Source organism: Balaenoptera acutorostrata, chromosome 7, assembly GCF_949987535.1.
Source record: "Balaenoptera acutorostrata chromosome 7, mBalAcu1.1, whole genome shotgun sequence".
In the NCBI taxonomy this organism is placed as follows: domain Eukaryota; kingdom Metazoa; phylum Chordata; class Mammalia; order Artiodactyla; family Balaenopteridae; genus Balaenoptera; species Balaenoptera acutorostrata.
Genome location: NC_080070.1, coordinates 59752408 through 59775685, shown reverse-complemented (window position 1 = coordinate 59775685; position 23278 = coordinate 59752408). Strand labels below are relative to the sequence as shown.

The following is a 23278-nucleotide window of genomic DNA, read 5'->3' as shown; positions in this document are numbered from 1 at the left end:
ATTAGCCTATATCAAACTTTAAGATCTCCTCAATCAAATGAGTAAATCATTTTCTTATAATGAACATGACATAGGTATGTTTCTGAGTCCGTTACATTAGAATTCTCAGTGTAAGCAAAATATAATTAACTAGGTGGTTTGCTGATATCTGGGCTCTCAACTGCAATAGAAAATGTCACAAATTACACTTTTCATAAACTTCCTCTATAAGTTCTCAGCCATATCTTGATATACCAAGGGAGATAAGTTTTCCTAGTTAGCCTTCTATTTTCAAAAGCTTATTTTTTTGGCATGTAATTTCTGCTATATTCAATGGATATGCTTTTAAAACTTACCATCTGTTAAATGTTCTGGTGCAATTTTTTCACTTAATATATATCTGAATTTCACAGCATTATTATTTAAAAAATTTTCATTAAAGTCCTGTTGAAATTACAGGTTTTCATTTAATTAATTAATCTGATTTTACTTATACTGGCACTCATATATACATTTCTAGGTACTGGCAATAGTTTTTAATATAGTTTATTTCATAACGGTTTAAGTAGTATTTTTAAGTAGTATTTTATGACATAGTCACATTTTGTCTGAACACAGGAGAATATTTTTGACTTCCACAAAAAGCACAATCTTTTTAAAAAATACATGGCTTCCTTAGTTTATCTTTTCATTTTCCACTTTTGATAGAGATAGGATTCCAAAGAAATAATTCTCTCTACTATAACAAATATAATAGTATAAGTACAATGACAAATTGCAGTTGACATTTCCCCCCAGCATAAAGCAAAAAAATGAAGAATGGTAGGACTCACAGCGAGTAAAAGCTTATGTTCTAGCTGGTATGGCAAGCACTCAGGTCTGCAAGTAGTTTGCATCCAGAACAGAAAAACTCTTACCCTGCTGCAGAGTCACAGGTTATGTGCCATGTGACTATTTAAACTCACTCTTTATCTGGCCGCATAAGTGGGTTAAATTTTTTATAACATTATTCAAATCAACATCCTAAAAGCCAAATAAAGTATATCTTTAGCCTCCTGTCCAAATCACTAAGAAGGCAGTTGGGAAAATAATTTTCCTTTTCATCATTTGCAGGGCTGCCCACCTGCCTTGTATGGGGTTAGTACTTGACACAGTTTCTGTAGCATTTATTAATTAGTTCATTCAGCAAATAATTGAGAGGTATTGTTCTAGGAGCTGCGGATACCATAGAGAGTAAAACAGAAAAATCCCTGTCCTCATAAAGACTACATTCTAATTGGGGGAGATGGAAGAATAAAAAAAATAGGAAAGTAAAAAGTGTAAGTATGTTGGAACTACAGAGAAAATGAAGCTGACTAGTACCATAATCCAGGAAAGAGCTGGTAGACTTCTGGAACAAGGTGATCACATAGGGGATGATGAAAAGTGGTTGAATTATTGAACTATGGATATAGTTTGAAGATAAAGCTGACAAGTTTTACTAAAATATAAGACAAAAAGTATGAGTTAAAAATTTTTTATTTGAGCACCTGAAGAATGTAGTTGCCATTTACTGAGAAAAAGACTGTGGGTGTTTTTGTTTGTGGCCAGTAGTGGGGAAGCTTAGTTTTGTTTTAGACTTGTTAAGTTTGAGATGTCTTTTAGATATTCAAATGGAGATGTTAAAGTACGCAGGTAGGTATCTGGATTTGAATTTTCGGGAAGAAGTTCAGACTAAAGACAAATTTGGTAGACATCAAAATGTAGATTATGTTTAAAGCCACGTGACTATTCATACTCACTCCTTAAGTAATATCAGCTAAAGTTCTGAGAACTGACCTCTGGGAAATTGCAGTTTAGAGACTGAGGGTGTGAAGAGGATCCAGTATCCAGGACTGTGAAGGAATGGCTACTGAGGTAGGGAGAAAACAGGAAATGGTGATGTCTTGGAAGCATAGTGAAGGAGATGGTTGAAAAGGGAGGCATTAAATCAACTGTGTCAAATACTGCCCATAGGTCAAGTAGGATGAAAACTCCGAACTAATCAATGGATTTAGCAATATGGAAGCTCTTGCTGATCTTGACAAGAACTGTTCAGGTCTGGAGGAGAAGATAAACGAAGCAGTAGCTTTGGGAATTCTAGAGATAGAGGAATTTTGTTTCTAAGATGGGAGAAGATAAAGCCAGAATCTGTTAGCTGATGGTCAAGCCTCTCTATACCTCCTTTGTGTATAGCACGTTACCATATCCATCTTGACTCAGGAGTTACAGTCTTACTGAAGGAATGGAAGAAATGACAACATAATGGCATCAGGTAACTAATGCTAGAATAGTTTAAAAGAAGATAAAGTATTGGTGTCACAGAAAAGGTGGAGTTTAAATTCTATGTTAAAGAAGTTGGATCTAGGTAGATGAAGAGTGGGAACAAAGGAATAGTATATTTGGGGGACAGTAAGATTGGTCTGGCTGGAATTCATATTAAAAAGACATAAACATGGAGAACTTTTACCATCCGCTAAATTCTAGTTTATTATTTTGGAAGTGGAGATTAAAAGAATTAAATAATCCATCTGTGGTAGCTATAGAATTAAAAAAAATTTTAAGTTTTATGATCCTTTTAAGTGATTTTCATTATTAAAAAATTCTCTCAAATGTCTTCTATATAATAGGACCACTAGGTATTAGTGAAGTAAATGCTAATACAATCAGCTGAATTTAAAAAATATCATAATAGTTACTTTTAAGGATGAAGATTTTGCCTGCACATGACAAACACTTCTAGGTAAGCATAAATTTCCTTTTAAAATGTTGATCTACCCCCCTTTTTATGCTTTGGAATGGTATTTTAAAAAGTAGTTTGTAAATAATTGTGTACAGTATCATGTCAACTGCAAACAATGACAGTTTTACTTCTTTTTTAATTTGGATCCCTTTTGTTTCTTCTTCTCTGATTGCTGTGGCTAGAACTTCCAGAACTATGTTGAATAAAAGTGACAAGCGTGAACATCCTTGTTTTGTTCCTGATCTTAGAGGGAATGCTTTCAGCTTTTCACCACTGAGTATGATGTTAGCTGTGGGTTTGTCATATATGGCCTTTATTATGTTGAGGTAGGTTCCCTTCATGCCCACTTTCTGGAGAGTTTTTATCATAAATGGGTGTTGAATTTTCTCAAAAGCTTTTTCTGCATCTATTGAGATGATCATATGGCTTTTATTCTTCAATTTGTTAATGTGGTGTATCACATTGATTGATTTGCATATACTGAAGAATCCTTGCATGCCTGGGGTAAATCCCACTTGATCCTGGTTTATGATCCCTTTACTATGTTCTTGGATTCGGTTTGCTAGTATTTTGTTGAGGATTTTTGTTTCTATGTTCATCAGTGATACTGGCCTGTAATTTTTTTTTTTTGTGGTGTGTTTGTCTGGTTTTGGTATCAGGGTGATGGTGGCCTCGTAGAATGAGCTTGGGAGTGTTCCTTCCCTTGTAATTTCCGGGAAGTTTCAGAAGGATAGGTGTTAACTCTTCTCTAAATGTTTGCTAGAATTCGCCTGTGAAGCCATCTGGTCCTGGACTTTTGTTTGTTGGAAGTTTTTTAATCACAGAAATTTAAGTCTATTTCTTAATTTATTAGATGTATTATAGCTCATAATATATTCAACTCTACTTTTGGAAAATAGTCTCATTTATACTACCTTATGGATCTTTTATGGAAGTTTTATAATTCTAATTCATATAATACAAGATGCTAGGAGGGATTTCATTAAAAGACCAATACGGATTTAAACGTGCTTTTCAAGCATGAGTATCTTAATATTTAGGATTTCTGAAGTTGTCAAGATCAATTCTGCAGGAAACTACCCAAGTTCTTGTTGATGTTTTAATCAAGGGAAGCTGTTAGGTTGAGCCCTATGAAACTGCCATTTCTGTAGGTCAAATTGATAGCATATTAGCGGTTTAATACAGTTCAACATAAAAATTCCAACTTGGCTCTCAAGTTTACTAGATTGTCCCTCCTCCTCTTATCAATCTAAAGGGGGAGAGGCATTCTCGTAGAAATTGCATGTTCTTTGACAAACTGTTTTTATTGAGTCTGTTTTATGAAGGTTCTGCCCTAGGTCCTATGGTTTATTTGTTTAGGCTTAATAGTTGATATACATATTTTTACAAGCTAGTAAAAAATATACATAATCAAACACAGACATGCTTATCATTAAAGTTAATTTTACCAAGCTTAAAAGCTTCCTATGCTTACTAACATTTGAAATAATATTCACCCATCTTTAAAATTTTAACTGGTCAACTTATCTTACAATGGAATGGTAGGATATAAATGTTATCTTATACCAGCACCTAAAGCAAATAATAGGATCCAGTTCATAGGTACAGAAAATGGTTTTAGGTGAAGGCTCTGAATTTTTAATGCTATGTTGGCTATCCATAAAAATGGGATGGTTTGACAAGGGAAACGGGGAAGGACTGGGGTAGACTGAGTCAAGCAAGTACCTTTTGGGGCCAGATGACAGATTTTTCAACATGATTTATATTATAGAAAATTTGAGTTTTAGAGAACCTGTGGTTTTATCTAAATTTTAGCATATCTAAATATTCTGTTAAACATCTTTTTTCTGAAGAATGGTATGATTGAGTAATGCAAATAATCACTATGTGAGTCAATGCAGAAAAAATATTAAAACATACCATAGATGCTATCATTGTGGTAACTTATACCACAATAACCTCTTATCCATAAAGACTCATTAAGAAAATCAAATATAAATAGAATGTATTTTAATGACAAATGCATATTTTAATTTTTATGTGCCACTGTTTTATTTTATACATATAAATTAAATGAGAACACGTGATAAAGAAATAGGGCTTACCAGTTCCAGGAAAAAACTTTTCACTTGGCTATCACTATTAGAAGACATAAGTACTTCTATAACACAAATAATGGTCATCTTTCTTTTTCAATTGTTTCATCAGGAGGAATCTTTCTCAGATGATAAAACTTACAAGCTAAATTAAAATGCACTCTACTCATTGGCAAGCCACACCAGCAAGAATAATGTGATCACAGTACTTGGAAGTTTTTGATTTATAACTATACTATTCTCTACTTATAAGCCTGCAGTCTAGGAGGCAGAGCAATGAATCATTACAATTGTCTATCTGGGAAATGTCAAAAGATTAAGTAAGGGCAGAAGAAGAGAGGAAAAAGAAAGACCACACATCTGTTTGAGAAATATTCCTCAACTAATGGAAATGTATCACTAGCACATAAATCCAGTGCTAAAGAAATAAATTTAACGAATCTTTAAGTAACATTACTAATAAAACAATGTTTTAACTCATGGGCAGAAAGGCAGATTATCCTCTGAAGCACTGACAACTAAATTATTCTTTAACTATCACAGTGACTTACCCATATACGCTAAGAGATTGAAAAAGTAAATTTAAGCTGAGGAAATGAATTAGACATTTGAACCAATCATTAATGGATCCAGCTTTAAAAAAAAAACATAGTTTAATTGATACTTTACAATACAAAAATAAGCATCCACAGAATGTTTATTTACTGTTTAAATTACTCCATATTTTCATATACCATGAACAAAAAATATTTTACCCCATACACAGTAACAGCAAACAAGTGCAATCTTTCAAACATTAAAATTTATAATCAAATCTGTACAACAGATAAATAAATTTATACCTCTAACAATTAGCTTGTAACAAAACCAAAAACATACACTGCCCAAGGTCACCGGTTTACTTAAAATTCTACTTATGGTTATACATCTCAAACATAACTTGAATCTTTACTACACTGCACAAGTTTAGATTGATAAATATTTTTTTAAAAATAGGAGGGAGTAATAGGAAATACCAAAATGGTTATAAAGAGCTTCCAAACATTGGAAATAATATACAAAATTAATTAGATGGGGGAAAGCATATTCAATGGATCCACAGGGTAACTGGTATTACACTGGTATAGCTTAAAGAAAGAAAACAGGTGAATGTTTGGACTAGAAAGAAAATTTGGCCTTTTTATAAAAAGCTACAACAGTATCAATGACAAAACCCTGTCATGGAGCCTAGAACAACTTTGAGACAAAGTGTACAAAGATTTTAGGCTTATATACCTGAAAACCATAGTTAGGAAGAAAACTCATGTCAGGAAACATAACAATCAGAACATGAACACAGAAGACATACTGTTTGTTTGTCATTCCACATCATTGCACATATAAGAAAACAATACTGCAGTCTTTCTTGAGTAAGAAAGTTTTCAACGAAATAGGAAGTTCCATGATGAATATAGGTGCATACAATTTTATTACCACAAATTTAGTAAATATCAAAACACTCAGTGGTGTCACTAAGCTAATTATCTGTATTTTTTACTGGAAAGGTAATTATTTCCCTGCCTTCATATGTTAACTTAAAATCACTTATAAAAGGAAATACAGATCCAGTAGAAAAGACTTTTCACATGCAGTCCTATACAATGCACTCTGCTTCATCAATTTTCTTCAGTATTTCACATCGTATATGTACATTTCCAAAATATACAACCACACATGTTCAACAGACGTCACTGAGCTATCTTCTTGTCACACAAATTTTTATTTACATATACATTTGTATCTTCAGATAGATGCTGTTCTCCTGCAGGTAGACACAAAGTTAATCTGAAGAGTTTAAGGTTTTAGTATCCTAATGTCTTGATTTATCTTGAACAGATGATAAGATGAGGAGTCCACAAAAAAATGCAGCTATACATGCCAATCTTTTCAACAGAGATGAGTTATCTTTAGGAATAATAATCTGTGCAAGATCATTAGTGATCTGAGAAATTTCATGTGCCACACAAACAAATATGAAAGTGCTGACAATGATGTTGAGCATAGGGTTTCCAGGTATGAGTACCAAGATACCCCTTGTGTCTGCTGCCAGCCATATGTGATACTGGCAAATAAATAGCTGAAAGGAAAAATATGTCAAGTTAGATATGTTCAGAGGGTCCATAAATATATTACAGATTTTCCTAATTTAAACATATGATAGCATAATTATGTCAGAAGGCTTTTCCAAAACCATTTAATTATGTTTCACTGTTGGCCTTAAAGTCTATTGCAGTCTAGTGTCCAGAACTCCTAATTGCTGAAGCACTGCTTCAAAGTCCCCAAGAAATGAACCACAGGAACCTTCTAACTTTAAAAACATTTCTTTGTCAGCTGTCTTCTATATCATGCAATGATATATGGACTTTTGTATTCAGACTCCAAATAAAGGATTACTGTGTGTGTGTGTGTGTGTGTGTGTGTATACACGTCTGTACTGCATATGTATATCTGTGAATATACTTATGTATATATGAGTGGGAAATGGCATGTTTTTTAAGATGTCCTCGTGTTTGTTCTGCACCAGACAAATGTCTTGAATTGCATTTGAATGTTTCAAAAGTGTATTTCAACTTCTATGTGAGTATACATATTAGAGGACACAATTACTACTTTTGATTGTGATTAAATGTGGTTCTACCATCACATTGCTTCAAAATATCAAAGATTAGGAAAATGCTTAAGCTACTTCAACAAATATCAACATGATGAAGAATGCTAAATTCTATACAATCTCTCTGTTAAAGGAGACTTAAAAAATAGGACATTCAGAGACAAGATGGCAGAGCAGAAGTACCTTGCTCTCAGGAAAACATCAAAATCACAACTAACTGCTGAACAACTATCAATTAAAAAAAAGACTGGAATCTTCCAAAAAAAGATATTCTGTATCCAAAGACATAAAGAAGAAACCATGAGATAGTAGGAGGGGCGCTCTCATGATATAATCAAGTCCCATACCACCTGGGTGGGAGAACCACAAACTGGAGAATAATTATATCACAGAAGTTTTCCCACAGGAGTGAGAGCTCTGAGCTCCACACTATGCCTAGGGGTTCAGCATCAGGAGGAGGAGTACCCACAGCAATTGACTTTGAAGGCCAGTGGGGCTCGACTGCAGGAGCTCCACAGGATTGGGGGAAACAGAGACTTCACTCTTGGAGGGCGCACACCAGGACCCAGGGCAAAAGCGGAGACTCCACAGGAGCCTGGGCCAGAATTACCTGCTGGTCTTGGAAGGTCTCCTGTGGAGGGGGTGCCGTGGAGGCTCTCTCTGGGGTCATAAAAGCTGGTGGCAGGCATAGCCGGAACCTACGTGAACTTTGGCTAGAGGCAGACATCTTGGGTCCTTTGACTGAGACCTGGTCGCAGCCAACTGCCTATAAGCTTCAGGGCTGGGACACCTCAAGCCAAAAACCAAAAGGGCAGGAACACAGACCCACCCACCAGCAGCCAGGCTGCCTAAAGACTTCTTGAGCCCACAGCCACCTCTAGACATGCCCCTTGACATGGCCCTGCCCACAAGAGGGCCAACACCCGGCTCCACCCACCAAGGGAAGGCACTGGCCCTGCCCCCCCCGAAAGCCTGCACAAGCATCTAGACTGGACTAACACACCAGAGGGGAGACACCAGAAGCAAGAAAACTATGATCCAGCAGCCTGTGGAACTGAGTCCGAAAACAGGTCAGAACTACCCTGGGACCAGCTGGTCCCTGGCCCTTGGGTGACGAGAGGGGAGTGTACTGCTGGGACATACAGGACATCCCCTATAGACGGCCACTTCTCCAAGGTCAAGAAACATAACTACAACATATATAAAAACACAAATAGAAAATTAAAATGAGATGGCAAAGGAATATGTTCCAGATGAAGGAACAAGATAAAAATCCCAGAACAACAACTAAGTGAAGTAGCAATAACCAATCTACCCAAGAAAGAGTTGAGAGTAATAATGGTAAAGACGATCCAAGAACTTGGGAAAAGAATGATGTACAGAGTGAGAAGTTACAAGAAGTTTTTAGCAAAGAGTTAGAAAGTATAAAGAACAACCAAACAGAATCAAAGAATACAATAACTGCAATGAAAAATACACTAGAAGGAATCAATAGTAGAATAAATGAGGCAGAGGAACGAATCAGTGAGCTGGAAGACAGAGTGGTGGAAATCATTGGCATGGAACAAAATAAAGAAGAAAGAATAAAATGAGTACAATTTAAGAAACCTCTGGGACAATGTCAAACACACCAACATTTGCAATAGAGGGGTCCCAGAAGGAGAAGAGGGAGAGAAAGGACCTGAGATAATACTTGAAGAGATAATAGCTGAAAACTTCCCAAACATGGGAAAGGAAACAGTCACCCAAGTCCAGGAAATTCACAGACCCATACAGGATTAACCCAAGGAGGAACATGCTGAGACAATAGTAATCAAATTGACAAAAATTAAAGATAATGAAAAAATATTTTTTAAAAAAAAGAAAAAGCAACAAATAACATACAAGGGAATCCCCGCAGGAGTATCAGCTGATTTTTCAGCAGAAACTCTGTAGGCCAGAAGGGTGTGGCACAATATAAAGTGATAAAGGGAAAAACCTCAATGAAAAATACTCTACCAAGCAAGGCCCTCGTTCAGATTAGATGGAGAAATCAAAAGCTCTACAGACAAGCAAAACTAAAAGAATTCAGCACCACCAAACCAGCTTTACAACAAATGGTAAAGGAACTTCTCTAGGCAGAAAAGGCCACAACTAAAACAAGAACATTATGAAATGGGAAAGCTCAGCAGTAAAGGCAAACATACAGGAAACATAGGAAATCATCTACACACGAACATGATATCTAAACCAGTAACTGTGAGAGGAGGAAACTACAGGAAAGTAATGCAGGATATTTGAAATGCATTTGATATTAAGATATCAGAAACTTAAAACAATCATGTATAGACATGTAGAGACAGGTATATCAAAACCTCATGGTAACCACAAACCAAAAAGCCATAATAGATATACACACAAATAAGAAAAAGAAATCCAAACATAACACTATAAAAATAGTCATCAAATCACAAGAGAACAAATGAGGAAAGGAAGAAAAAAGACCTACAAAAACAAATTCAAAACAACAAATATAATGGCAATAAGGACGTACATACTGATAATTACCTTAAATGTAAGCAGAGTAATTGCTCCAAACAAAGACATAGATTGGCTGAATGGATACAAACACAAGACCAGTATATATGCTGTCTACAAGAGACCCATGTCAGACTTACAGACACATACAACTGAAAGTGAGGTGATGGAAAAAGGTATTCCATACAAATGGGAATCAAAAGAAAGATGAAGTAGCAATACTCATATCAGACAAAACAGACTTTAAAATAAAGACTGTTACAAGAGACAAAGAAGGACACTACAGAATGATCAAGGGATCAATCCAAGAAGAAGACAGAACAACTGTAAATACATATGCACCCAACACAGGAGCACCTCAATATACAAGGCAAATGTTAACAGACATAAAAGGAGAAATTGACAGTAACACAATAATAGTGGGAGACTTTAACACCCCACTTACATCAATGGACAGATCATCCAGACAGAAAATCAATAAGGAAACACAGGCCTTAAATGACACATTAGCCCAGAAGGACTTAAATGCTATTTATAGAGTGTTCCAATTGAAAGAGCAGTAGAATATACATTCTTTTCAAGTGCACATGGAGCATTCTCCAGCATAGATCACATGCTGGACCATAAGCAAGCCTGGGTAAATTTACGAAAATTGAAATCATATCAAGCATCTTTTCTGACCACAACACTATGAGATTAGAAATCAATTACAGGAAAAAAGCTGTAAAAAACACAAACATGTGGAGGCTGAACAATATGGTACTAAACAACCAATGGATCACTGAAGAAATCAAAGAGGAAATAAATACCTAGAGGCAAATGAAAAATGAAAACACAACAATCCAAAACCTATGGGAGGCAGAAAAAGCAGTTCTAAGAGGGAAGTTTATAGGAATACAATCTTACCTCAGGAAACAAGAAAAATCTCAAACAACCTAACTTTACACTTGAAGCAACTAGAGAAAGAACAAAACAAAACCCAAAGGTAGAAGAAAGAAAGAAATCATAAAGATCAGAGCAGAAATAAATGAAATAGAGATGAAGAAAACAATAGAAAAAAATCAATGAAACTAAAAGCTGGTTCTTTAAAAAGATAAACAAAATTGATAAACCTTTAGCTAGACTCATCAAGAAAAAAGGGAGAGGGCTCAAATCCATAAAATTAGAAATGAGAAAGGAGAAGTTACAACGGACATCACAGAAATACAACAGATCAGAAGAGACTACTACAAATAACTATATGCCAATAAAATGGATGACCTAGAAGAAATGGACAAATTCTTAGAAAGGTACAATTTCCTAAAACTGAACCAGGAAGAAATGGAAAATATGAACAGACCAATCACAAGCACTGAAATTGAAACTGTGATTTAAAAACTCTCAACAAACAAAAGTCCAGGACCAGGTGGCTTCACAGAATTCTAGCAAACATTTAGAGAAGAGTTAACACCTATCCTTCTGAAACTATTCCAAAAAATTGCAGAGGAAGGAACACTTCCAAACTCATTCTATGAGGCTACCATCACCCTGATACCAAAACCAGACAAAGATACCACAAAAAAGAAAATTACAGGCCAACACAAGTGATGAACAAAGACAAAAAAATACTCAACAAAATACTACCAAATCAAATCCAACAATACATTAAAAGGATCACAGAATCATGATCAGGTTGGGATTTAGCTCAGGGAGGCGAGGAGTCTTTGATATCCGTAAATAAATCAGTGTGATACACCACATTAACAAATTGAAAAATAAAAACTATATGATCATCTCAATAAGTGCAGAAACAGCTTTTGATAAAATTCACCATCCATTTATGATTAAAAACTCTCCAGAAAGGGGGCATAGAGGGAATCTACCTCAACATAATAAAGGCCATATATGACAAACCCACAGCTAACATCATTCGCAAAGGTGAAAAGCTGAAAGCATTTCCTGTAAGATCAGAAACAAGAAAAGGATGTCCACTATCAGCACTTTTATTCAACATAGTTTTGGACATTCTAGCCATGGCAATGAGAAGAAAAAGAAATAAAGGGATCCAAATTGGTAAAGAAGTAAAGCTGTCCCTGTTTGGAGAGGACATGATAGTGTACATAGAAAATGCTAAAGATGCTACCAGAAAACTACTAGAGCTCATCCATGAATTCAGTAAAGTTTCAGGATACAAAATTAATACACAGAAATCTCTTGCATTCCTATGCTCTAACAACAAAAGATCAGAAAGAGAAATTAAGGAAACTATCCCATTTACTACTGCAACAAAAAGAATAAAATACCTAGGAATAAACCAACCTAGGGAGGCAAAACATCTGTATTTTGAAAACTATAAGATGCTGATGAAAGAAATCAAAGATGATACACACAGATAGAAGGATATACTGTGTTCTTGGATTAGAAGAATATTGTTAAAATGCCTATACTACCCAAGGTAATCTAGATTCGATGCAATACCTATCAAGTTACCAATGGCATTTTTTGCAGATCTAGAACAAAAAAATGTTAAAATTTGTATGGAAACACAAAGGACCCCGAATAGCCAAAGCAATCTTGAGAAAGAAAGTGGAGCTGGAGGAATCAGGATCCCTGACTTCAGACTATACTACAATGCTACAGTCATCAAAACAATACGGTACTGGCACAAAAACAGAAATATAGATCAATGGAACAGGATAAAAATCCCAGAAATAAACCCACACACCTATGGCAAATTAATCTACAACAAAGGAGGCAAGAATATACAATGGAGAAAAGACAGTCTCTTCAATAAGTGGTGCTGGGAAAACTGGACAGCTACATGTAAAAGAATGAAATTAAAACATTCTCTAACATCATATACAAAAACAAACCCAAAATGGATTAAAGACCTAAATGTAAGAACGGATACTATAAAATTCTTAGTGGAAAATACAGGCAGGACACTGTTTGACATATATCACAGCAAGATCTTTTTGGATCTGTCTCCTAGAGTAATGGAAGTAATTACTGAATTAAATAAATGCTTTTGCACAGCAAAGGAAACCATACACCAAACGAAAAGACAACCTGTAGAATTGGAGAAAATATTTGCAAACAATGTGACTGACAAGGGATTAATCTCCAAAATATACAGCCAGCTCATACAGCTCAATATCAAAAAACAAAGAATGACTTCCCTAACATGGGAAAGGAAACAGTCACCCAAGTCCAGGAAGCGCAGAGTCCCATACAGGATAAACCCAAGGGGGAACACTCCAAGACAAATATTAATCAAAGTAACAAATATTAAATACAAAGAAAAAATATTAAAAGCAACAAAGGAAAAGCAATAAATAATATACAAGGGCATCCCTATAAGGTTATCAGCTGATTTTTTGGCAGAAACCCTGCAGGCCAGAAGGGAGTGGCATGATATATTTAACATGATGAAAGGGAAAAACCAACAACCAAGAATACTCTACCTAGCAAGGCCCTCATTCAGATTTGACAGAGAAATCGAAAGCTTTACAGACAAGCAAAAGCTAAGAGAATTCAGCATCACCAGACCAGCTTTACAACAAATGCTAAAGGAGCTTCCCAAGGCAGGAAACATAAGAGAAGAGAAAAAATGAGAAAGGGAAGAAAAAAGACCAATAAAAACAAACCCAAAACAATTAAGAAAATGGAAATAGGAATATACATATCAATATCAATAATTACCTTAAATGTAAATGGATTAAATGCTCCAACCAAAAGACACAGAGTGGTGGAATGCTTACAAAAACAAGACCCATATATATGCTATCTACAAGAGACCCACTTCAGACCTAAGGACACATATAGACTGAAAGTAAGGGGATGGAAAAAGATATGCAAATGGAAATCAAAAGAAAGCTGGAGTAGCAATACTCATATCAAAGTAGACTTTAAAGACAGTTACAAGAGACAAGGAAGGACACTACATAATGATCAAAGGATCAAGCCAAGAAGAAGATAGAACAATTCTAAATATATATGTACCCAATATAGGACCCCTCAATATGTAAGGCAAATGCTATCAGCCATAAACGGGGAAAACGACAGTAACACAATAATAGTGGGGGACTTTAACACCCCACTTACACCAATGGACAGATTATCCAAACAGAAAATTAATAAGGAAACACGAACCTTAAATGACATGTTAGACCAGATAAATGTAATTGATATTTATAGAACGTTCCATCCAAAAGCAGCAGAATACACTTCCTTCTCAAGTGCTCATGGAACATTCTCCAGGATGGATCATATGCTGGGTCACAAATCAAGCCTTGATAAATTTAAGAAAACTGAAGTCATATCAAGCACCTTTTCTGACCACACCGCTATGAAATTAGAAATCAATTATAGGAAAAAAACTGTAAAAAACACAAACACATGGAGGCTAAAGAACGTTACTAAATAACCAATGGATCACTGAAGAAACCAAAGAGGAAATCAAAAAATACCTAAAGACAAATGAGAACGGAAACAAGATGATCCAAAACCTATGGGATGCAGCAGTTCTAAGAGGGACGTTTACAGCAATACAGTCTAACCTCAAGAATCAAGAAAAATCTCAAACAACCTAACCTTACACCTAAAGCAATCAGAGAAAGAAGAACAAACAAAACCCAAAGTTAGTAGAAGGAAAGAAATCATAAAGATCAGAGCAGAAATAAATGAAATAGAGACAAAGAAAACAATAGCAAAAATCAATGAAAGTAAAAGCTGGTTCTTTGAGAAGATAAACAAAATTGATAAACTTTCAGCCAGACTCATCAAGAAAAAACGGGAGAGTACTCAAATCAATAAAATTGGAAATGAAAAAGGAGAAATGACAACAGACACCACAGAAATACAAAGGATCATAAGAGACTACTAAAAGCAACTATCCATCAATAAAATGAACAACCTAGAAGAGATGGAAAAATTATTAGAAAGGTACAACCTTCCAAGACTGAACCAGGAAGAAATAGAAAATATGAACAGACTAATCACAAGCACTGAAAATGTAACTGTGATTAAAAATCTTCCACCAAACAGAAGTCCAGGACCAGATGGCTTCACAGAATTCTAGCAAACATTTAGAGAAGACTGAATATCTATCCTTCTAAAACTCTTCCAAAAAATCACAGAGGAAGGTACACTCCCAAGCTTACTCTATGAGGCCACCATCACTCTGATAACAAAACCAGAAAAAGATATCACAAAAAGAGAAAATTACAGGCCAATATCACTGATGAACGTAGACACAAAAATCCTCAACAAAATACTAGCAAACAGAATGCAACAACACGTTAAAAGGATCATACACCATGATCAAGTGGGATTTATCCCAGGGATGCAAAGACTTTTCAATATCTGCAAATCAGTGTGATACACCACATCAACAAACTTAGGAATAAAAACCATATGATCATCTCAATAGATGCAGAAAAAGCTTCTGACAAAATTTAACACTGATTTATGATAAAAACTCTACAGAAAGTCAGCATAGAGGGAACCTACCTCAACATAATAAAGGCCATATATGACAAACCCACAGCCAACATCATTCTCAATGGTGAAAAACTGAAAGAATTTCCTCTAAGATCAGGAATAAGACAAGGATGTCCACTCTCACCACTACTACTCAACATAGTTTTGGAAGTCCTAGCTATGGCAATCAGAAAAGAAAAAGAAATAAAAGGAATCCAAATTGGAAAAGAAGTAAAACTGTCACTGTCTGCAGATGACATGATACTATACATAGAAAAACCTAAAGATGCTACCAGAAAACTACTAGAGCTCATCAATAAATCTGGTAAAGTTGCAGGATGCAAAATTAATACACAGAAATCTCTTGCATTCCTATACACGAACAATGAAAGATCATAAAGAGAAATCAAGGAAATAATCCCATTTACCATTGCATCAAAAAGAATAAAATATCTAGAAATAAACCTACCCAAGGAGGTAAAAGATCTGTACTTCGAAAACTCTAAGATACTGATGAAAGAAATCAAAGATGACACAAACAGATGGAGAGATATACCATATTCTTGGATTGGAAGAATAGATATTGTGAAAATGACTATACTACCCAAAGCAATCTACAGATTCAATGCAATCCCTATCAAATTACCAATGGCATTTTTCACAGAATTAGAACAAATTTTACAATTTGTATGGAAACACAAAAGAACCCAAATAGCCAAAGCAATCTTGAAAAAGAAAAATGGAACTGGAGGAATCAGGCTCTGTGACTTCAGACTATACTACAAAGCTACAGTAATCAAAACGGTATGATAGGGCTTCCCTGGTGGCGCAGTGGTTAAGAATCCGCCTGCCAATGCAGGGGACATGGGTTTGAGCCCTGGTCCAGGAAGATCCCACATGCTGCAGAGCAACTAAGCCCGTGCACCACAACTACTGAGCCTGCGTGCCACAACTATTGAAGCACGTGCGCCTAGAGCCTGTGCTCTGCAACAAGAGAAGACACCACAACAAGAAGCTGATGCACCGCAACAAAAAGTGGCCCCTGCTCGCCACAACTAGAGAAAGCCCATGTGCAGCAACAAAGACACATTGCAGCCAAAAAAAAAAAAAAGTCCCATAAAAAAAACCAGTATGATAGTGGCACAAAAACAGAAAAATAGATCAATGGAACAGGATCGACAGTCCAGAGATAAACCCACGTACCCACGGTCACCTAATCTATGACAAAGGAGGCAAGAATATACAATGGAGAAAAGACAGCCTCTTCAATAAGTGGTGCTGGGAAAACGGAATGGCTACATGTAAAAGAATGAAATTAGAACACTCCCTAACACCATACACAAAAATAAACTCAAAACAGATTAAAGACCTAAATGTAAGACCAGATACTATAAAACTCTTAGGGGAGAACACTCTTTGACATAATTGCAGCAAAGATCTTTTTTGACCCACCTCCTAGGGTAATGAAAATAAAAACAAAAATAAACAAATGGGACCTAATGAAACTTAAATGCTTTTGCACAGCAAAGGAAACCATAAACAAAATAAAAAGACAACTGACAGAATGGGAGAAAATATTTGTAAATGAAGCAACCAACAAGGGATTAATCTCCAAAATATACAAACAGCTCATGGAGCTCAATATCAAAAAAACGAACAATCCAATCAAAAAATGGGCAGAAGATCTAAATACACATTTCTCCAAAAAATACATACAGATGGCTAAAAAGCGCATGAAAAGATGCTCAACATCACTCATTATTAAAGAAATGGAAATCAAAACTACAATGAGGTATCACCTCACAATGGTCAGAATGACCATCATCAAAAAATCTATAAACAATAAATGCTTGGAAAGGGTGTAGAGAAAAGGGAACCCTCCTACACTGTTGGTGGGAATGTAAACTGGTACAGCCACTATGGAGAACGGTATGAAGGTTCCTTAAAAAACTAAAAGTAGGGCTACCATATGATCCAGCAATCCCACTCCTGGGCATATATCTGCAGAAAACCGTAATTCAAAAAGATACATGCACCCCAAGGTTCACTGCAGCAGTATTTAGAACAGGCAGGACATGGAAGCAACCTAAATGTCCATCAACAGAGGAATGGATAAAGAAGATGTGGTACATATATACAATGGAATATTACTCAGCCATGAAAAAGAATGAAATAATGCCACTTGCTGCAACATGGATGGACCTAGAGACTGTCATACAGAGTGAAGTAAGTCAGAAAGAGAAAGACAAATATCATATGATATCGCTTATATGTGGAATCTAAAAAAAAGGGTACAAATGAACTTAATCTACAAAACAGAAATAGAGTTACAGATGTAGAAAACAAACTTATAGTTACCAGGGGCAAGGGAGGCGTAGGGATAAATTGCAAGATTGGTGTTGACATACACACACTACTATATATAAAATAGATAGCTGATAAGGACCTACTGTATAGCACAGGGAACTCTACTCAATACTCTGTAATGGCCTATATGGAAAAAGAATCTAAAAAAGAGTGGATATATGTATATGTATAACTGATTCACTTTGCTGTACCCCTGAAACTAACACAACACTGTAAATCAAATATACTCCAATAAAAATAAAAAACACACCCATAAACGACCCAATGAAAAAATGGGAAGAAGATCTAAATAGATGTTTCTCCAAAGAAGACTTACAGATAGCCAAAAAGCACATGAAAAGATGCCTAACATCACAATTAGAGAAATGCAAATCAAAACTACAATGAGGTAGACCTGGGGAGAGGACTGGGGTTAGCTGCACAGAGACAGCCGAAAGGGGCTGGAGTGTGGTATGGCTGCAGTAGTGGGTGTTTGAGGAAGATGCTTGGGCCTGCCATAGAAACAAAGGGCTATTGTTAAGTGGTGTGTGAAGGATGGGGCCACCATAGCAGCTCATGTGCTGGCCCCTGCCTCACCTCATTGGCCTCCAGGAGAGCGTGTCTCAGCCGCCGCTGCCTTGGCAGGCTCCCACACCAACCACCACCTTGGCAGGCCCTGGGAGGAGATGTCATTGTGTTGCCCACATGCAGAAGTGGGGCTGAAACCACAGCTGAGCCCCAGGGGCCATGCAACTTAGGAAGCAGGGCTGAAATCTCTCCCCATGGCTGTGTGAGCCATGGATTTACACCTCTGCCACCGGCCTTGTAAATTCAGTGCCTGCGGGACATCTGAACAGATAACAGGTGCCCTGTGGCTGGGAGGTATCTGGCCTTAGCAGCTGTGTGGTGGGTGGGTGGGTGGGTGGGTGTGTGGGTGGGTGGGTGTGTGTGTGTGTGTGTGTGTGTGTGTGTGTGTGTGTGTGTGTGTGTGTGAGTGAGGGTTTGGCCGGGCCAGGGTGTGAACCGCCTCCATAGCTCCCACAGTGGATTCAGATGTGCGAGTACTGTGGTCCTGGGACCTGACTTCAGTCAATCTGCACTGGTGGCCTTGTGAAAACAACACCTGTGGGACACCAGGGCTGACTGATGGTATTCCCAGCATTGAGGAGGGGCCAAGGGCAGCACCAACAACAGTTTCCTCTGTGAGCCCACACAGTAGGTGAAAGGTGACACAACAGAGCACATTCACTGGTGAACTGCTCCAGCGGCCGCAGAGGAAAACTCAGTGGCTCCTCTCCCAGTGGGAGTGCTCCAATACTGACTATCTTGCACTGTAGCTCAGAAATGCAGGTCAGAAAAGGATCTGGGGGCTTCTACTCCCAACAACTAGGGAGTAGACCTTGTCCCAAACAGGGCTGTAGCAACCACAGAGCAAAGAGGAGGCCCACTCAATATCCAGTGCAGGCTCTGGTCACCACAACATCAGTCACACCTCCTATCAAAGGGATAATGGCCAGCATACACTGAGGAAAGAGACAGCAGGCATCCATACTGAAAAGAGCCCTTGTACCAAAAAATATTAAACCCATGCAGGCTACACAGGGATGTTCCCACATAAAAATAGCCCTCCAAGACCAGAGCAGATAATTGTTTCTCCTAAACTCATAGAGCAAGAGAAATATAAGTAAAATGAAGAAGCAGAGGAACCACTCCCAATTAAAAGATCAAGAGAATTCCCCTGAAAGAACAAGCAATAAAATAGACCTCTTCAGTTAAATAGACACTGAGTTCAAAAAGGAGATAATGAAAATACTGAAGGAATTAAGAAAGGCTCTCAACAGAAATGCAGATTACTGTAAAAAGGAATTAGAAACTAAAAGGAGGAGCCAAGAAAAATTAGAAAATTCATTTGCAGAGACAAAAGCTGAACTAAAGGCAATGAAGAGCAGAATGAATAATGCAGAAGAATGAATAAAGGATCTGGAAGACAGAATAATGGAAATCACCCAATTAGAAAAACAGACAGAAAGCCAAATGAAAAAAAATGAAAGCAATGTAAGAGACCAATGGGATAATATAAAGCATGCCAATCCACACATAATAGGGATCCCAGAAGGAGAAGAAAGAGAAAAGGGGATTGAAAATGTATTTGTATTGAATGTATTCTGAAAAATTTCAGAAACTATGGCTGAAAATTTCCCAAACGTAAAGAAGGAAGCAGATATCCAGGTACAGGAAGCACAAAGAGTCCCAAACAAGATAAACCCAAACAGACCTACACCAAGACATATAATTAAAATGGCAAAAGTTAAAGATAAAGAGAGGATTCTAAAGGCAGTAAGAGAAAAACAAAGAGTTAATTACAAGGGAACACCCAAAAGGCTGTCAGCTGATTTCTCTGCAGAAATGTTGCAGGCCAGAAGGGAGTGGCAAGGTATATTCAAAGTCCTGAAAGGGAAAAATCTATAACCTAGGATACTCTGCCCAGCAAGATCATCATTTAGAATAAAAGGAGAGATAAAGAATTTCTCAGACAAGCAAAAACTAAAAGAATACAGCAATACTATACCTATCCTAAAGGAAATATTGAAAGGTCTTCTCTAAATAGAAAAGAAGTAAGAATCTGTAGGAAAGAAATAATCACAATTGGAAAGTAAATCTCTTAAATAAGCCTGGACACAGATTAAAAAAAGAAATTAAAAAATTTCTGAGAAAGCAATGATAACCACAATGAGCAGCAAAAGGATGAACATGAAGATGTGAAAGAGGACATCAGAATCATAACATATGGTAGAGGACAGTAAGAAAATGTAGACTTTTTTTATAATGTGTTTGAGCCTATATGACTACCTGTCTAAAGCAAGTAGATACAGGAAGGGGTTAACATACTTGAGAAACAGGACAATAGCAAATCAAAAACATACAACAGATTCACAAAAAACAAAAAGAAGAGAACATAAGTATAATACAAAAGAAAACCATCAAACCACAAAAGGAAAAACAAAAAGAAAAAGAAAGGGACAAAGAAGAAACATAAAACCAACAAGAAAACAAAGTTTAAAATGGCAATAAATATGTATCTATCAATAGTTACCTTAAATGTTAATGGACTAAATGTTCTAATCAAGACACAGAGTGGCAGATTGAATAAAAAAAGAAGAGCCTACAATATGCTGTCTACAAGAGACCCACTCTAGGGCAAAGGACACTCATAGATTGAAAGTGAGGGGATGGAAAAAGATATTTCACGCAAACAGAAATGAGAAGAGAGCAGGGGTCGCAATACTCATATGAGACAAAATAGGCTTTAAAACAAAGGACATAAAGAAAGATAAAGAAGGACACCATATAATGATAAAAGGATCAATACAAGGAGAGGATATTACACTTGTCAACATATATGCACCCAATATAGGAGCACTCAAATACATAAAACAAATACTAACAGACATAAAGGGAGAAATCGAAGGGAATACAATAATAGTAGGAGACTTTAACACCCCACGCATATCAATGGACAGATCTTCGAGACAAAAAGTCAATAAGGCAACAGAGATCCTAAATGATACGATAGAACAGTTAGACTTAATTGATATTTTCAGGACATTACATCCCAAAAAAGCAGACTACACATTCTTTTTGAGTGCCCATATGATCCTGCAATCCCACTCCTCAGCTTATATCTGCAGAAAACCAGAGAAGATACATCCACCCCAAAGTTCATTGCAGCACTGTTTACAATAGCCAAGACATGGAAGCAACCTAAATGTCCATCGATAGGTGAATGGATAAAGAAGATGGTGTGTGTGTGTGTGTGTGTGTGTGTGTGTGTGTGTGTGTGTGTGTGTGTGTGTGTGTGTGTGTGTGTGTAATGGAATATTAGTCATAAAAAAGGATGAAATAATGCCATATACAGCAACATGGATGGACCTAGAGATTATACTAAGTGAAGTAAGCCAGACAGAGAAAGACAAGTATCATATATCACTTATATGTGGAATCTTAAAAAAAATGATCTAAAACAGAAAGAGACTCACAGATATAGAAAACAAACATGGTTACCAAAGGGGAAAGGGGGTGGAGTGATAAATTAGGAGGTTGGGATTAACACACTACTATATATAAAATACATAACCAACAATGACCTACTAAATAGCACAAGAAGCTATACTAAATATTTTGTAATAACCTATAAGGGAAGAGAATCTGAAAAAGAATGTGTGTGTGTGTGTGTGTGTGTGTGTGTGTGTAACAATCGCAGAGAAATTTTCCCCATTTTAAAGACAACTTAATAAATATTATAACTCTAAAATGTATCTTTTATGATTATAGTATGAATTCTGTTTTAAAATGTTCTATTTCAAATAATAAAACTCAGAATACTCAGAATGTATTTCATAACCTACTTTAAACTGATTCTGTAGATAATTTCATATTAGGTATTGCACACAAAATAATGAGTTTAAAAATTTTCCCCAAACTTCCAATCATAAGAGTGAATTTTTTTATAAGCATCAATAAACTAAATTCCAGTAATATAATATTTAATTATGAACAAATCAAAATCCTCTCAACTTGATTTCATTTATGTCTATTTACAAATTTCATTTGTATCTATTTCATTTTTTTCTCTTCTGATCTCAGCATCTTGTTGTACTTGAAAGCTTAAGACAATGTAAAGAATATTTCAAAGTCATCTATGTCTAGCCATTTAAATAAGTCTTTAAATAATGTAATGTCTAGCCATTACATTCTATAATACTGCTGTTGAAGTTCTAAATTTCTTCCCTATAATTTCATAAATAACATAGCTTTGGTTGAAAAAAAATGTCAGACTTACACACCTATATACTCATTCACATACACACCTGCATATAACACTTGGTTGTGTAAGACAGACCAAAATATTAATGTACCAACCTCTAATGAAATTTTTCCAAACCAAGCAAAAAATGAACTGTAAACTGAACGGGCATATCCAGGGATATTCCTTATTAGGATGAAGGCTAAAATCTAAAGAAAAAACACAGAGGCAAATATTAATAATCTGCTTATTAAAAGAATTTTGCTTTCTTTCAAATAATAACTTTATTCTTTGTTATTGAACTTGATACATCGACACAATGGTTTTCTTCAACAGATAAATGGTTTTTTTCAAGTTATTTTTGATCCAGAGTCTACTCAAATTGGATTTCTCAGCATGTGGTCTGTATACTGCAAACAAGTGCAGGTTATACATAGTACATGGCTGAACAGTTTTATTTTATGTATATTAGAAAAAATATAAACTCATCTTAAGGCCCTTTGTGTAGAAAGAAATGATATATTTATGTAGCAAAATTTAATAAAATTCCATGATACAATTTTGCTTCTTCCATAAAGTATTTGCTTTTTTGGGAGCCGCCCACCCCCATCTTTTTGCTCTCTTCAAAAGTCTCCTTCTACTGGCAGCAACGTAAACGTGGGAAA

At 36.1% G+C, this 23278-nt stretch overlaps 1 protein-coding gene across 4 annotated transcripts in view; it reads right to left on the bottom strand.

Annotated features, from left to right (window-relative positions):
• Positions 1 to 4744: 4744 nt before the first annotated feature.
• CASD1 (CAS1 domain containing 1) overlaps positions 4745 to 23278 on the bottom strand; it is a 69205-nt gene continuing 50671 nt past the window's right edge. For all 4 annotated transcript variants that reach the window (XM_057550404.1, XM_057550406.1, XM_057550405.1 and 1 more), the window contains 2 exons: positions 22730 to 22822; positions 4745 to 6952 (listed from right to left, as the gene is read on the bottom strand). In XM_057550404.1, coding sequence (XP_057406387.1) covers positions 6686 to 6952; positions 22730 to 22822 — 360 coding nt within the window. In that variant the 3' untranslated portion in view covers positions 4745 to 6685. The remainder of the gene's footprint in view (positions 6953 to 22729; positions 22823 to 23278) is intronic.